The following is a 16,345-nucleotide window of genomic DNA, read 5'->3' as shown; positions in this document are numbered from 1 at the left end:
TACAGACTTTTCATTCTCTTAGCTAAAACAGAACCTGCCCCATAACATGCTTCAAATGAACAGGTAATTTGATCCAGCTATGTAATCCTTAGCTAGCATTAATCAGAATGAACTCTACAAATAACATAAATAACCCTACTGGTAGGCACAGAATGGGACAACTTGCTACAACCAACGTATTGTGGCCAACTCACCACGGCCAACTCAACAGTGGACAACTTGCCATGGCCAACTTGCCATGGGACAAGTCACTGCAGGACAATTTAACAATTCTATTTAATTATTTAAAATATATAAAAAACATTTTAATTTTTGCCATTCACATTTCATTTCTGAAATGTGAGACATTCTGCCCCTCCTTTTGCATCCTTTTTAAAAATGATTCTATTCCACCATTTCTTTGACCAACTCTTGTCCTGCAATGAGTTGTTCTGTGGCAAAATGGCCATGGGGAGTTGGCCCCACAGTGAATTCTCATAGACCCCGGTAGGCAATCTTTTTGGGGTGAGTGAACAAACCTGAAATTCTGAGAATATGATGCAGCTTTACCTTTTTGAACAATTTTATCCAAAATGTTGAAGTAGTTCTTTTGAGCAGCACCACTCAAGGATGTCAACTGGGATTTGGCTATTAACTGCAGAAGCTAAAAGAAAACAGCCACCCTTAAACAGTAGGTAAAGTCAAATGGCACATATTAATCACAAGAAGCTACAGCAGGGGTAATCAAGTGGAGTGCAAGTGAACGACTCTTCTGATGCCATCAAAAGTAACCGGCCTTTGAATCTGGGGCTTGCTCTTCTCTGCATGTGTGCAAATTCCCTTTTGAGAGTCACAGCAGGAGCGCAAGTCACTTGTACCTCCACCTGTCTACAACCACTCTTAACATCAGGAGTTACTTTAAGAGTGACACACAATTCACCTCCAATTTTAATCCTGTCAACTTCAAACCAAAGGCACTTCCTGAGCGATATAGTTTTGTCACATAAAATGCCGAATTAAAAGGTAGTTTTCGAGTTCCTGCATAGCAGATGGGGGGGGGGATGAACTCCTGCAAAGCCGTTCTCTTGAAAATATTTTTGAAGTCCAGAAAATGTTTTTGCTCTACTTCATCAAACATCTATGAGGGAGATGCAAATATTATTACTATGCTTGAGCCATTTTAAGTACATTCCAACCACAGGACTTCCCGCTGATTTCAATAGGAGGATTAAGAAAATCAACAAAAGTCACCCAGAAAGGAGGCATGCTCGGATGCTCAATATGCCTGAGTATTTAATTTAAAGATACTTAAGTGAATGTCAAAATAATCCTAAACATGTTTAATCAAGTAAATATATTGAATGAATCCAACTCTATGGATCAGCTAAAGCACAAAGCAGTAACGTTAGACAATGTGCTGATTAATGCTGTTGGCCAAGGGGTTCTCTAGGTGTGAGAAACTTCTGAGAGTAAAGAAGTTTCTTTGTAACTACTCCGATAATATCATCATCAATTGAGTTGGGATGTAAGTAGGTAGGTAGTGAAAGCAATGCAAATTTAGAGCCAGGCCATCCGAATATATTACACTAATCAACATGCAGATAGCTAGTTAAAACTTGTTCTGAACCACCTCAAGGTCAACAGCATAAGGCACATTCATTAACTATAAGAATTAATTCAATCATGGAACTACACAGGCCAAAAACATCTTACTTTAACTACGTAATTGAACCTCCGGATGTCCTGAATTGCACTTGAAAAATCCAAACGATTGAATGCTTCTCCCAAAGTGCAATAGCCATGCCTCTTGAAACAAAAAAGAAAGAAAGTAAACAGATGTTAGATTTGCAGAAGGACATGTACTAAAAAGAGAAGATGAAGCAGGAATAAGAAGTACACAAGCTATACAAAGAGTGATTCACGCAGCAGCTGATGCTCCAGTTTCCAAGCTGTCTAATTTCTCAACGTCATCACCAAAGGAGTACAAAGGAGGGAAGGCAAGAGGAAGTTTCTACATAAACCTAACAGGGCTCATTCTGCTTCTACATTCATCTGTGGCAAGTCTTCAATGCCTAGAATGCTTTCTTTTATCTCTCAAAAGGGAAGACAAACATGTAATGTTGTACTTTAGACCAATTAAGATAACAAATGTAGCAGTGGTGAAATCCTACCGGTTCGCACCGGTTCGGGTGAACTGGTAGTGACAAAAATTACTGGTTCGGTGAAAAAAGGTAGTAAAAAAAAAGCTACCGGTTGGTCACAACCGGTATTTCCGACGATCAGCTGTGCCGCGTGATTTAAAATCATTGAATTGAATCTAATTTTAAAATCATTAAAATTGAATCTAAATCATGTGGCACAGCTGTTCCCCCCCTCGCTGTTCTACTTACCTTGCCAAGCCTCCTTTTTCTGTGTGCAGCGCACGTTTGGCGCATACTACACATGCGCACAGTGTGCATTTGGCATGCATTGTGAATGTGCATGTGCACAGCGTGCATTTGGTGCACACTGTGCATGCACAGGCAGCGAACCAGTGGCAAACCGGGGAAGATTTCACCACTGAAATATAGGTATGGGAAGAAAAAAGAAAAAAATGATTGATACTGTGGCTCCTCATTTGATGTTTTTTTTTACAGATAATACAAATAAATCGATCGACATATTTTGATAAATCTGTTCCTATCCTGAAAAAGAGTTAACATACAGTATACCCCTTTCTGCAGTGGCAAGAATAGATTCCTTAAATGAGGGACTACCAGGACCTTTTGGAAACAGTCACTGTACAGAAACACTTACTTCACGGGTACTTTCTTTATGAACATATATCCAGTTTTCACGATAAAAACCTGAAAACAGAACCAAGCACAAACTCATTGAATAACTTCAAGTTTGGATTGATAACATTCGCCCTTGCCCACATTTGTTTTCTATGGCACTCATAGAATTCCCTGGCTGAATTTAAAGTGACTCCCACCAAAGCATTAGCTAGCAGGACAGTAGCTATTTCAAGTAGGTTTCTGGTGTTGGTCAAAATGTGGTGCTAATGTAAATACCAGTTAAGATTTAATATTGATCAATCAAGGAATGTCACAATAGGTTTTGTCTTAAGGCTGTTCTGTTAATGACTCCATTGAATCCATATATCTGACCGTGCGTTTGCTGTCTTGTCAAGTAGATTATTCAAGAATTATTCAATAAAGATGATCAGACGTATGTATGGGACAGCTCTTCAACAGACTGCCCTCATTCAAATCTAGAGAAAGGGATCGAACATTCTCTTTGGACCAAAAAAAAATTCAGTGTTTAGATGGTGTCCTCACCAATATTACAGATTTCCAGTTATTTCACAGGCTACCAAATCTAAGAGTTTGGGGGGTGAGGGGGAGGATGGAACAAAGAGGACAATATTTACAGTTTTGGCTTAGGGGATGAAATTTCAATCAGTGGAGCAGAGAAGGTAATATTGACTCAATGCACATCATATCAAACGGGAAGGAGGAGGTGTTAAGGTGAGCTATTTTCCTTTCTGTTTAGTTGAATACCCTCACTAGCTTTTTACTTTAAAAAAAAAAACTAGATTGTTGTAGACTTTGGGAAAGAATGTGATTCAACAAAATGACCAGCAAAACCGCCTCTCACTAATAACAACAGAAATGTAATTAACATACCAGTTCTTCTCACATCTCTTCACTTCCTTCTAGTTAATCATCATGTTACACTGAAGTGAGATTCTGTACAATTTAAAAGCTTTTGCAACCACCTTTAAAAATGGGGAAGGCCTGCCTTCTCTGGGCCAATTCAGACTCCCCCTTTTAAAGTGGAATCAGTCCAGCCAACACTTCAGATTTATATTCTAACTAGAAGCCAGTATATGACTTCCTGGACTGATCTGGATTGCTATAATTTTACATGAATTTTGCTAAGACCTACGGTTGCAAATAAATGTTTCATTGTAAAAATGCCAATGTCCTGAAATCATCAAGAGGTGAATTTCACTGGGAAACACACTTTCAACATCACAGTTTGGTATTTAGCCACATCTACTCATTTGCTTTTGATTCTGCCTCAGAAAATTTCAAGCTTTCAACCAGGGCTGTGGATGCTTCAAAATACTTCAGCCAGAGCACAAGCAGAGGCCTTCACAGTTATTCAGGCCTGATTTTTTCCAGGCTTCTGTGCATTAACATTACCATGTTGAACTCTTAAAGAGCATAGCACTTTCTTTTCAGACCCAGGAGAGTAGGTAGCCTGAAAGAATCAGCCTATTTTAATACAAGGCGGGTGGGTTATGTTGGCATTTGGACTGAGGTGCTTCTCCTGAATCTTTTTCATAGCATGACCAACCCTATTAGGAACCTCCGAAATGGAAAATTCTTAAATCATAAATTTAAATATATACATGAACAATTGTTTTAATAAAAGTTTAATAAAAGAGCATTGAAAAGTTGTTTTAATCTTACCCTATAAAGCAGGGCTGTCAAACTCCCGGCCCACGGCCCAGATGAGTCCCGCGCTGGCCACACCCACGCCCGGTTTAGCGAAGGCGGAAAAAGTCCTGATATGTCATGTGACGCTGCCATGACAACATGAGTTTGACACCCCTGCTGTAGAGCGTAATAGCCTTGAAGAGCAACTGTGTGAGTCAAATAAACCCCTTTCTTTTTTTCTTTTTTTTTAAATATGGTGCAAACCCTAACCATATAAAACTTTTTATGCACGTACACACATACAGAGCAACCCTTACCTAGTTTTTGCTTCTCAAGTACACAAGTCTTTTGTGGGCATACTTATAACAGCTCTGCTGAGGCACAAAAGCTATTGTCAAATTGCATAATTGCAAAAATTCTTGCTTACACTGAGATTTTGCCGTGTTCCTAAAGTGATCCTTTTTCCTTTTCTTGCTTGCAAATTCACATTCGGTGCTGCATATTTCTTCATCGCTGTTCAAGAGGCTGAAAGCAAACCACAGAGGTAATGCATGAAATGTGTTTTACATAGGAAAGAGCCACACCGGCTGTGTTCAAGCAATATTTAAACAAGCACCAGGGTGAAGAACTTGGATGAAATCACTCGCAAACACAAGAAAAGAGCTCTCTTCTATTTACAAAAACATTCCTGGCCTCCAGGTATAGATGTGTGGAGACACGTTTCACACAGAGAATGGCTCAGATTCTGTTCTTCCACCTCGACTTAAAAGATGTCACATGACAATGTTTAGACAGGCAAATCTTGCTAATTGGAGCATATGGATATATGAATTATTATTGGTATAAAGTAGTAATTCACGTCATTCCTTACAGGCAAAGTAGTTAAGTTAACTATAGTCAGACCCCACAGAGAAAAAGACCGTTCCAATAAAAATTACACCCAAGGATCATACAATATTTTATATTTGTTTTAAATCCAGTATTTTGTGCTATTTTAAACTTCCTTTAAATGTGAAATTTAAATTTTTAATGTAAAAGTACCAAGTGATCGATCTATGTGAATTCTATAATTACACTTTCAATTTTCATAAAGAAAATTTTTTAAAAAGTAGGTTGGTAAAAAGATACAGCAAACTTTATTTTCCCAGAACCCAATCCAATATGGTTTGCTTTGCTCACTTCCCAAATACTGGAATTATAAACATGAACAATGCAACGTGAAAAATAAAGGTGTTACTTGGCTATTTTTATTCTTTGATGGGAAAATTGCGTACAGGAATTTTCTCCATTCACTGAGCTCAGTATCAAATGAAAAGTATTTATCACTGTCAATTCAGATTTAAGAAACTCATACAGTATATACGGAACACAATAAGCATCAAAGAGAAAAAGAATAGAGGATGCAGGAAAAAAACCTTCCACCCACTTCTCTAGGGATAAAACAGTAACTATTAAAGCAAAGAGCGCATCACAAATTCAACATTGCAATGCATCAGAGTTTTTGAAAAGAAAAAAAAATCTCTCTGGATTTTTTTTTTAATACAAATACCACCAGCCATCTGTGGCATAGCAATTACCTGCTCTATATAAATCTAAATCTAAATCAGAAGTAGATTCTTCCAATAGCAAATTTTAATGAAAAATATCTCAATAGGAAAATAGATTCAGCCCAAGCGCTATGAAGCACAAGGACGAAGACCTTGGATTTATTTCAAAGAAAGAAATGAAACCTGACATTGCTAACTTGCACTCAGCTGGGACTTTAAGTTCACTTCCATTTACACAAAGAAAAATCTGCCAAAATACTACAGTAAACAGCAGAACGTATTAGCCAGAAGAAAGAATAATTCAGTTATGAAAGAGGTTTCTCTACTACCAAAGAACCAAAGTACTTGATTTAAATGAAATAAGAGAAAACATCAGGAATACCCCATTCAATCCCAATCTATGTCTTGCTGCATGCCCACAAAGAAATAAATTTGGAGGGACAGGAAGGTCATGGCCCTCCAAAAGCTGTTTGAACAAAGTACCTGTTACTTTTGTCTGCAGTCATGCTTGCTGGGCACGATGGAACTGGAATTCTAGCACATTGGTTCTTGAGAACATGATGTCATAAGAGCCATGATGGTGCAGTGGTTAGAATGCAGTATTGCAGGCTAATTCTGCCGACTGCCACCGGTTCAATTCTCACTGGCTCAATCTTGACTCAGCCTTCTATCCTTCTGAGGTTGGTAAAATGCAGATGCAGCAGTGGTGGATTTCTACCGGTTTGCCACAGTTCAGGCGAACCGGTAGTGGTGGCAGCAGGAGGCTCCATTCACCTGCCCGGACGTCATCATGGACGCTCTGCGCATATACAGAAGTACCATGCATAAGCAACGTGAGCGCACATGCGCGCTCACTCCCGGTTCCAAACCGGTAACAACGGTAAGTGGAACCCACTACTGAGATGCAGATATAGTTGGGGGGCAATATGCTGACTCTGTAAACCGCTTAGGGAATGAAGCAGTATACAAGTCAAAGTGCTATTGCTATCTTCACTTATCAGAAAATTCCATTATTATACCATGAATTGGGCTAATGAAGCACTGAACACTGGTGCTATATTTCTTGCTTTCCTTCTCATCTACAAAACTGTAGGCCTCTTGAAAATGACTCTGCCTTTTCCTCCCAGGATTGAAGAGGTGGAAGGAGGGGTGCTGGGACAGTTGATGAGTTAGGGTCAGAAAAGTCATGCTCACTTGACATCTGGTCCCCGCATTGCTTTGTCCACCTTCCTTGAACCAACTGCAGTATGCTCGGTTTAGACAACACATAAAGCATAAACCAATCACCTCACTAAAGGAATACAATGGCTCAGTGGCTAAGACACTGAGCTTGTCAATCAGAAAGGTCAGCAGTTCAGCGGTTCGAATCCCTAGCACCGCATAATGGAGTGAGCTCCCGTTACTTCTCCCAGCTTCTGACAACCTAGCACTTTGAAAGCACGTAAAAATGCAAGTAGAAAAATAGGGACCACCTTTGGTGGGAAGGTAACAGAGTTCCATGCGCCTTTGGCATTTAGACATGCCAGCCACATGACCACGGATGTGTCTTCGGACAGCGCTGGCTCTTCGGCTTTGAAACGGAGATGAGCACTGTCCCTTAGAGTCGGGAACGACTAGCACATATGTGCGAGGGGAACCTTTACCTTTAATCACCTCACAGTTTCAAGCACATTGTGTGAATCTACAAAGTGAGAAATTCAGATGTGGGGAGAAAGGAATGGTAGAAGGATTAGCACTTTGAGGCTTTCAGACTGGGTTCCTGGTTCTTAGCATCTCCTTAGTGTTGAGTGAGCCAGTGGAGGAAAAACCTGTGCTCCTGGACATTTTTGGAGTAAATGTGCATAAACTTGAAACAAGTGAAAGCAGTATATAATTCTTGAATGATCCTTCAAAAGCTAAACGGCATCAGGATTGGTTAAATCGAAATGAATACCCTACAAAAGTACAGAACTTAATTACTGCTTGCTCTGTTTTTTGCTTAATACCATTTTTGCCCAGGGTTTTGGACTTGATATTCAGCTTCAGATGGCCTCTTAAGAGGCTGTGCTTGTTTTATTTGCCGTAAGGCTGAAATAAAAGGATTTGGGTTTAACCGAGAGCGAGAAATCGCAAAACCCAACCAAAGATATACTGTAAAAGTGCTAACGGATTGAATACCAACTTTCTGTTATTGTATTTTCTTTTTGGCCCCAATTACTAACAAGACAATAATTACGATATGAGGGATGCCATATTTTTGATCTAACAAGAGATCATTATGCTGCAAAAGCTGTAGAACCATTACTTTAGAAAAAATTTTATTTGCTATTCTGTGCACAACGTATTTAACCTCTAGTTAAAATAGTTATTAATCAAAGATGCATATGCACTTATCAGCAACTTGATTTCAGGATGAAAATCTACTACTCCTAAAAAAAAAAAAATGCACCTTTGGAACAACCATGACCCGGATGACTTGAGAATCTCCATAGACATTTACTGTTCCTTAACACTTAAAGCAGGGGTGTTAAACTGGTGGCCCATGGGCTGGATACATCATGCGCTGGCCACTCCCACCCCAGCTCCACGAATGGGAAAAACATCACAAAATATCACGTGACGGCAACGTGACATCGCGAGTTTGACACCTGTGACTTAAAGGAAGCAGGTGTACAATCATATTCTTATATATCTGAGCAGTTTTGTTTAAAACACAGCTATTAAAAGTATAGCCTTGTTATGTTTGTTCCCAGGTGAAAGCAAATTTACAGACATGCTGCAGTAGGAACAAAGTTAATACACAAGCAAACTATGTGGAAAGTGGTTGGGTGAACTCATGAAATGAAATAGCCCAGTGCCGCCCAGAATAAATAGTTTAGGAAGACTCAAAACATTTGCTGCAATTAGCTGGAATTCATCAGCTGCAAATGGCTAGTGTTGTGACTATTACTCATAGGCAAACTATGTGATCCAGCTGTGAAGAACAAAGACAAATTTTTGATATAATAGGCATGGAGTTTATCCCAAAATACAGGATTTGGAAAGTTAAGAGGCGCCCTACCTTGTACAAATCTGGAGCCTATCAGGCTAAACAAAATGCTTTAAATCTGCTTCAGGTCATATTTGAAGCAGCATTTTTAGCGTAATATGTTGAGAAATTAACATTATTTTGCCTATACGTAAAAGCTCACTGTTAAGCAATCCAAGCAGAAACACTGTAACACTATATTGTTTGAACTTGTGTTTTAAAACAAGCCAGATATTAAATCATGAATCCAAGGAACCAAGATTTCTTAATTTGTTCAAGTAAACAAATGAACTGAATGCACATGCTGGTAAAATAGTAAGTTGAATTATAAATTTTGAGACTTTCATACTATACCAGGGGTGCTTAAACCCGGCCCGCAGAGCCGGCCTAGAACATGCTGCCTGTGGTGCCTCTGCCGGCGAAAAACGGACCATGTGGAGGCCTCCCAAGGCCTCCATGCAGTCCGTTTTTGGCCGGCAGAGTGCTGTTGGAGGCCAGGGAGGCCAAAAACGGGCCATGTGGTCCATTATTGGTTGGCAAAGTGCTCCTGGAGGCCAGGGAGGCCAAAAACGGGCCGCACGGAGGCCATGGAGGATGAAAATGAGGTGCAGCCCATGCAGGCATCCGTCCCATCTCTCTCCCACTCCTTGCCCCCCCCCCCCCGCACCAGCCTGCGGAGAACTACAATGCTGATCCAGCCCTCAAAGAAATCCAGTTTGACACCCTTGTACTATACTGATCTCCAGATTCTTTGATAGGGTTACAAATATCTAGATGATTGCTAGATGGCAGCAAAAGAAGTTTTCCCTAATATTGCTTTGAGATCATTTGAGTCGCTTGTATTTTTGCATTGTAGGTCACTGATTTTTAATTTTATCTTTCATCTAAAAGCAAAGTTCACCATTGCCTTCCTGTTACTATCAGTGATTTTCAATCAATTATAGCCAATTTGGACATATGTTACAATTCAGCTTTCCCTAACCAGAATCCTTCTGATAGACTGCAACTCTAACCAGTAGCAATTCTGGGAAGGCCAGCATCCTCCAACACAGAGAATGCTCATTGGGAAAAGCTGGCACAATTAAACAAGGCGGAAAAACAGTCCCATGTAAAAAAATATCTTCTTGTTCCATTAGAAAAGGTTGATGACTATATCCAATGACTTCTGCCCTTGTATGAAGAAATATATAAAACCACCGACTCTTCTTTCTTGCAAAAGTACTCTCGTTGCTTTTTTGCAATTTGTATTGGAAAATTAGAGCTTGTGTCTTCAAGCTGCTATTCCTTGAATATCTTTGTGGTGAAAATACCATTCCTCCCCAAGTCTGCAATTTCCCCCTTTTTTTTTAGCTCAAACCTAGTTTTAGCAACATGGGTCCAACAGCCCACCTTGTATTTTAAGTACTGAAGTCCCCATGGCAACACTGCATCAGATAATTAGGTTGTTATTTTACAGATGAACACCATGATATTTTAAACAAATACAAGCAGCTTTCAGCTCGCCTTATCTTACCCAAAATGGGTATCTCACCATGAAGGGTACACGGCTTGTGCAATTACTCTCATAATTGATTTAAATGTTTAAAAACAGCAGGAAGATAATAGTTTTTAACATTTACATGATCACAGTTGGTTTACACCCCAATTATGTAAGATTTTAAGCTGTGTGTTTCAAAGCAGCGATAAGATCTTTTGCAATTAATTGTTGTTGGCTGTAAAACATTCTACTGAAACCTGCAAATGTTTTATCCCAGGGCTTCAAACTTGTGGCCTGTGGGCCAGATGCATCACATGCTGGCCACCCCTGAAGGGGGAAAAGTCCCGATACGTCATGTGACGCCATGTGTTTGACACCCCCGTTTTATCCCCCAGAAGGGTGGATTTTTCTTAAGTGTCAGCCTGGCTTTACCAACATCATTCAAAACTCATCATCTCCTTTATTTGCATCCATCTTTCTGGGCTTAACAAATATCAGCGTTTGTCCTAGCAGTCCTCTCTTCCTCCCACCTGGCCTTGAGAAAAGTCTATAAAGCCTATTTCCTGGGTATCTTAGTAGAGGATCATGACATTACATAAAAAAATACACTACACACACAGGCCTGTCATTTAGGCAGGCTGTAGTAACCCAAGAGTGGAAGGTGAAGGTAACACAGCAGCAGTAGCAGTGTTTGGTGGGTTAATTCAGGTACTATATCCAAGGAGAATATCACTGTGTCAGGTATCTGAGCAAAGAGCTTCAATGTGCCCTCAACAAGGAACACCCAAATCCTACTCAGCAAAACGCTGTTTCTGCTCAGCAACTGTGCTGTCCCTGCATTATTGGCAATCAGATTGCCTCAATAAAGACTCCAGGCAGGTTCAAAGTGGTCCATTTTTCTAAACCTTTTTACAGAGATGCAGTGCAGTGCAGTATGGTTCCAGGACTGAAGCACCCCCCACATAATTGCTTGCTTGCAATTATACTCAGGCCTGGATGTCTTGTGAAAAAAAGCAAAGTCCTTTCCTCCAACAAAATGGCATTTATTCCCACATTAGATGTGGGCTTCATTACATCCACCCATTGAAAGCACATACACACAAATTAAATTCCAGAAGAGCAACATTACAGGTAGTCCTCAACTTACAACAATTCATTTAGTGACCAGTTACAACAGCACTGAAAAAAGTGACTTATCACAGTTACCACCTTTCCAGCATCCCCATGTTCATGTGATCAAAATTTGCATGTTTGGCAACTTATTCATATTTATGACCATTGCTCTCTCTCAAGATCATGTGATCACCTTTTGCAACCTTCTGACAAAGTCAACGGGGAACAAGATTCACTTAACCAGGTTACTAATTCATCAACTGCAGTGATTCACTTAACAACTGATGCAAGAAAGGTCATAAAATGGGGCAGAATTCACTTAACAAATGTCTCACTTAACAGAAAAGTTGGGCTCTATTACAGTTATAAGTTGAGGACTACCTGCATGCAGCTGCAATGTTGAATGACATAAGGAACCATCCACATCTGGATGGAACTGTTGGCTCAAGGTGGCTTCCTCTATGGACTAAATAAGATGGACAATATGACATTTAATATATATAAATATGTATATACAGCAGTTTTATACTATACAATTATTCTAGGATCCAGCTTATGAAGAACCCCGTCTTCATTTGTCTACCATGTCTCCCAGAAAACTTACATAGCATGGTTGATGTCATTAAGCGGATTGCCTTCATCCTCAAATTCTGAGCTGCAAGGGTCACTTCGCTTCCAACCATCTTCTGTTTTAATCCATCTCCATCCTGGAGATCGCCAGTCCTGGCCCAGAAAAGGCATGGTTTCCTTGAGGAAACAAGCAATCAAGCTAATTAACCATTTTGCTCTTAGGCATGGGTGAGCTTCAGAACTTCTTGCAAGGAAATTAGTACAAGAGGCAGGGAAGCTGAAAATGTTAATAGTAATCAGCTGATCTTGACAGAACCCATCTCCTTTTGCTTATGGTGCTGTTGAACTTTCAACTGCAAGTCAACGGGGTGGCAACTTCAGAATGCTGGGGATACATCATATTTTCCAGCACATGCTCTTGCGAACATAAGGTAAGGATTAATGAACTGAGGCTGCATTAAGGGGGAAATTACCATTACTGTATTGTGAGCAGGTGGTTTAAAATATGGGGAAATAATATTGTTATGGAATCAAACTTTCATTATAGATCATGGGTATCAAACAAGCCACATAATGTTGCTGTCACATGATATTTTGTGATGGTTTTCCCATTCATGGAGCTGGGGTGGGTGTGGCCTGCGTGTGACGCATCCAGCCCACACGTCGCCAGTTTGACACCCTGTTGTAGATAACCCTAGTCGCCACCTTCAAGATAAAGGAGATCAAGACACTGATCATTTTACAGGAACTGGAAAGCAAAGGGCAACTCTCCAAAAACTGACCGTGGAGGAGCAGCAACAAGGAAGTGGGTTTAAGAAAACACCTTGCAAAGGAGAAGGAAGGGAGAAAAAGAAAGGACAACGACGTAAGAATATTTCAGCAGTGTTGCATTTGGGTAGCTAGAATTTGGGCAGCCAAAAAAGCCAATGCAATTCTAAATTGCATTAACAGAAGGATAATGCAATTGTAACAGAAGAATACAATCAAGATCATGTGAGGTATTAATACCTCACTAATACAATACCATAAAGCCTTAAGTAAGACCACACCTAGAATACTGCATCCAGTTTTGGTCACCACACTATAAAAGATGCTGAGGCTCTAGAAAGAGTGCAGAGAAGAGCAACAAAGAGGATAAGGGGACTGGAGGCTAAAACATATGAAGAACAGTTGCAGGAACTGGGTATGTCTAGTTTAATGAAGAGAAGGACTAGGGGAGAAATGATAGCAGTGTTCCAATATTTGAGGAGCTGCCACAGAGAGGAAGGGGTCAAGCTATTTTCCAAAGCACCTGAAGGCCAGACAAGGAATAATGGATGGAAAGGAAACTGAACAAGGAGAGATTCAACCAAACAATCGAGATTCAAAGAGCCTTGGTGGCACAGCAGACTAAAAGTGCTGTTAAGTAACACCAGCTGCCTGCAATTACTGCAAGTTCAAATCTCACCAGGCTCAAGGTTGACTCAGCCTTCCATCCTTTCGAGGTAGGTAAAATGAGGACCCGGTTTGTGGAGGCAATAAGCTGGCTTTGTATTAAAAAAAAAAAAGAACACCACTTGGGGGGGGAGGGGGCAAAAGCCCTACTAAGCAGGTATATACAAAAGTATGAAGGCTATTGCTTAACACACTGTAAGTTGCCCTGTGTCTCTGGAGAAGGGCAGCATATAAATCGAACCAATAATAATAATAATAATAATAATAATAATAATAATAATAATAATAATAATAATAATAATAATAATAAACCACCTAGAAATAAGGACAATTTTTCTGACAGTGAGAACAATCAACTAATGGAACAGCTTCCCTTCAGACGTTGTGGGAGCTTCACCACTGGAAGCTTTCAAGAGATTGGATAACCATCTATCAGAAATGGTGTAGGGACTCCTGCTTGAGCAGGGATTGGACTAGACGACCTCCAAGGTCCCTTCCAACTCTGTTAATCTGTTAAATCTGGGTTCCTAACCACGTTCCTGATCCGCCTCCGAGTAGCCATCACAGGACCCGGCTGTGTCAAGACGGCCACTTTGCCATCACAATGCGTGCTTTCATTTGTTCGACTCTTAATAGCGGGGACGACGTGTCGAAGGACACAATTCATTCGGGGGGGAAAAGGGCCGTGCTACGAATTGGATTTGCCTGGCCACCACCTTCGCCTTGCAAAAAAAACAAAACAAAACAAAACCGTGCAACTTCTCTTTGCTGGGATAGGCGGGGCAGGACGGATGGCGGGGCAGCGGGAAAGAGATGGGAAAGGCAGCCACCAGCTTGAGGATTCCTCCCCCACTTCCCAGACGTGTTGCAATGGAGAACACAAAAGGCTCCCTTGGCCGCCCAAGCGAGAGGCAGAGTCTCCACCATACCGACCGCCTCTTTCTGCCAAGGCAGCCCCTTCCTCCGCCGAAAGCGTCCTCTGCCCCCGATTCCCCCTTCGCTTCGCCCACGGCAGCGAGATCCTCCCGCGATGCTCACCCCAGCCAAGAGCGCGCAGCCCGAGCGACTCCCAGGGTTATGTTATTGTTATGGAAGGAGGCGACACGGAAACTTCCATATCCCCGCCCCCTTGCTTTTCGATGATTGGTCCGCCGGCGCCGCGCTTGTTGCCATCCGGGATCCCGCCCGGCTATTGGCTAAACGGGCCGTAGTGCTTTTTTCCCCCCCCCCCAGGGTTTCGGCCTCACGTGATGAAGAAGCCACGGAGCACGTGCCAATGTTTTGGTCGAAAGGAGGGGAGGAGAAGAGGGCAGGGTGGGGCGGGGTCAGCCCCCCCCACCTCCCCATGGGCGGGGTTTCAGACCTTGGCTCCATTTTATGGTGCTGGACTTGTGGGTGGGGTGGGGGAGGGGGGCGAGATTATCGATCTACTGGATTTATCTGTTGAATTGATTGAACTGCGTGGGGTGCAAAGCTGTGTTTGCGGTACCGTAATTGCCGGAAAGTCAACACCGTAGGCGGTTTCGCACGCCTAGGCTTCCTTTTAAAGTAGAGATCGGGCTGCGAGGTTGAAATCTTGCTGTACTTTGGAGAAGTTTGGCAGCACGTAGGTTTGAGTTTGACAGATATGTTGGCAGGTTTTAGGCGAGTGTCGAGTTTTAACCATTTGAATGTTAGCTTGGCAAATTGGGGTGGGGGGGGGAGGGAAGGAGAGAAGATTTCGAATTCCAATAACTTTTTAAGATGGTATAAAAGCAGGTACAAAGTATTTGGAGGGTTAAGGCTGGCAAGTGTCAGATAGATTTATCCCCAGCTTTTTCTTGGCAAGGTGCTTTGAAAAGCTGCCTTCCCAGATATTAATCTCTGACATAAATATGATTTATATCCAGTTGTTAGGCAGCTCTCGGAGGCAGCTGAAAAGAGGGCAAACAAATCTTACAACAACAGTTAAAATTATTGCTGACCTTGACATGAGCTTGGTTGGAGAGAAGAATCTTAATTTTCTTGGGAAAATAAAAAATAATAATATTGCAGTTGACTGCAATTCCCAAAACGGGGTATACCATTAGCATGGCCTGCAGAGAGGAAAATATATTTTTCTATGAGTTTGATCCTGAGGTTTTGGCCTCCTGATAGAGGCAGTCCTTGAGTTACAACCATTTGTTCAGTAATTATTCAAAGTTACAATGGCACTGAAAAAAGTGATTGATGATGGTTTTCACACTTATGACCATTGCAGCATCTCCATAGTCATGTGATGGAAAATTCAGATGCTTGGCCACTGGCATGTATTTATGACAGTGGCAATGTCCCGATGTCATGTGATCACTTTTGATTACAAGCAAAGTCCTTAGTAGGCTCCAGGCTTTCCTGCTGGATTTGCTGAAATTTAATGAGGTTGTGAGTTGTTCCCATGTCTTGCAACGAGCTGCATCCAGGCTGCGTAAGAGATCATTGGCAATCTTGGTCACCACTCTGTAGAAAAGCTACAAGACTCTTTGTTCCATCCTGGAATATAATCTTTTCTGAATCCTCGAGTGATCTATCTTTTACCTGAAGCAAGTACAGCCCTCACAAATCTATGGTAATGTTGACTTGTTAGTGGGATCCATTGTATGATACCGTCAAGGCTTTGGCCATTTGGCTTTATGAAAATTCCATCTGGGTCTAGGTGTGGAGCAAATTAGGGGAATCTGAATTCCGATTTCAAGCAAAACAAGGTAATGTTGACTATGAGGAAATTTGTCCAGAATACTCCTGGTTATTGGGAATGGCTGCATGTTTGGGCCTT

At 41.3% G+C, this 16,345-nt stretch overlaps 1 protein-coding gene across 10 annotated transcripts in view; it reads right to left on the bottom strand.

Moving 5' to 3' along the window:
• FBXO25 (F-box protein 25) overlaps positions 1-14,677 on the bottom strand; it is a 34,639-nt gene extending 19,962 nt beyond the window's left edge. For 4 of the 10 annotated variants that reach the window (XM_034436778.2, XM_034436780.2, XM_034436783.3 and 1 more), the window contains exons 1-6: positions 14,593-14,677; positions 12,155-12,297; positions 4,834-4,931; positions 2,776-2,825; positions 1,693-1,785; positions 550-643 (exon numbers count right to left, since the gene is read on the bottom strand). In XM_034436778.2, the coding sequence (XP_034292669.2) occupies positions 550-643; positions 1,693-1,785; positions 2,776-2,825; positions 4,834-4,931; positions 12,155-12,291 (472 nt within the window). In that variant the 5' untranslated portion in view covers positions 12,292-12,297; positions 14,593-14,677. Of the gene's footprint in view, positions 1-549; positions 644-1,692; positions 1,786-2,775; positions 2,826-4,833; positions 4,932-11,931; positions 12,025-12,154; positions 12,298-14,483 lie in introns of those variants that run through there. The other 6 variants (XM_087882434.1, XM_060689265.2, XM_087882435.1 and 3 more) reach the window with 6 other exon arrangements.
• Positions 14,678-16,345: the final 1,668 nt, after the last annotated feature.

Source organism: Pantherophis guttatus, chromosome 1 (assembly GCF_059756535.1).
Source record: "Pantherophis guttatus breed Tessera chromosome 1, ASM5975653v1, whole genome shotgun sequence".
Taxonomy (NCBI): Eukaryota; Metazoa; Chordata; class Lepidosauria; order Squamata; family Colubridae; genus Pantherophis; species Pantherophis guttatus.
The sequence above is the reverse complement of the archived record's forward strand: the minus strand, read 5'-3'. Positions and strand labels throughout refer to the sequence as shown.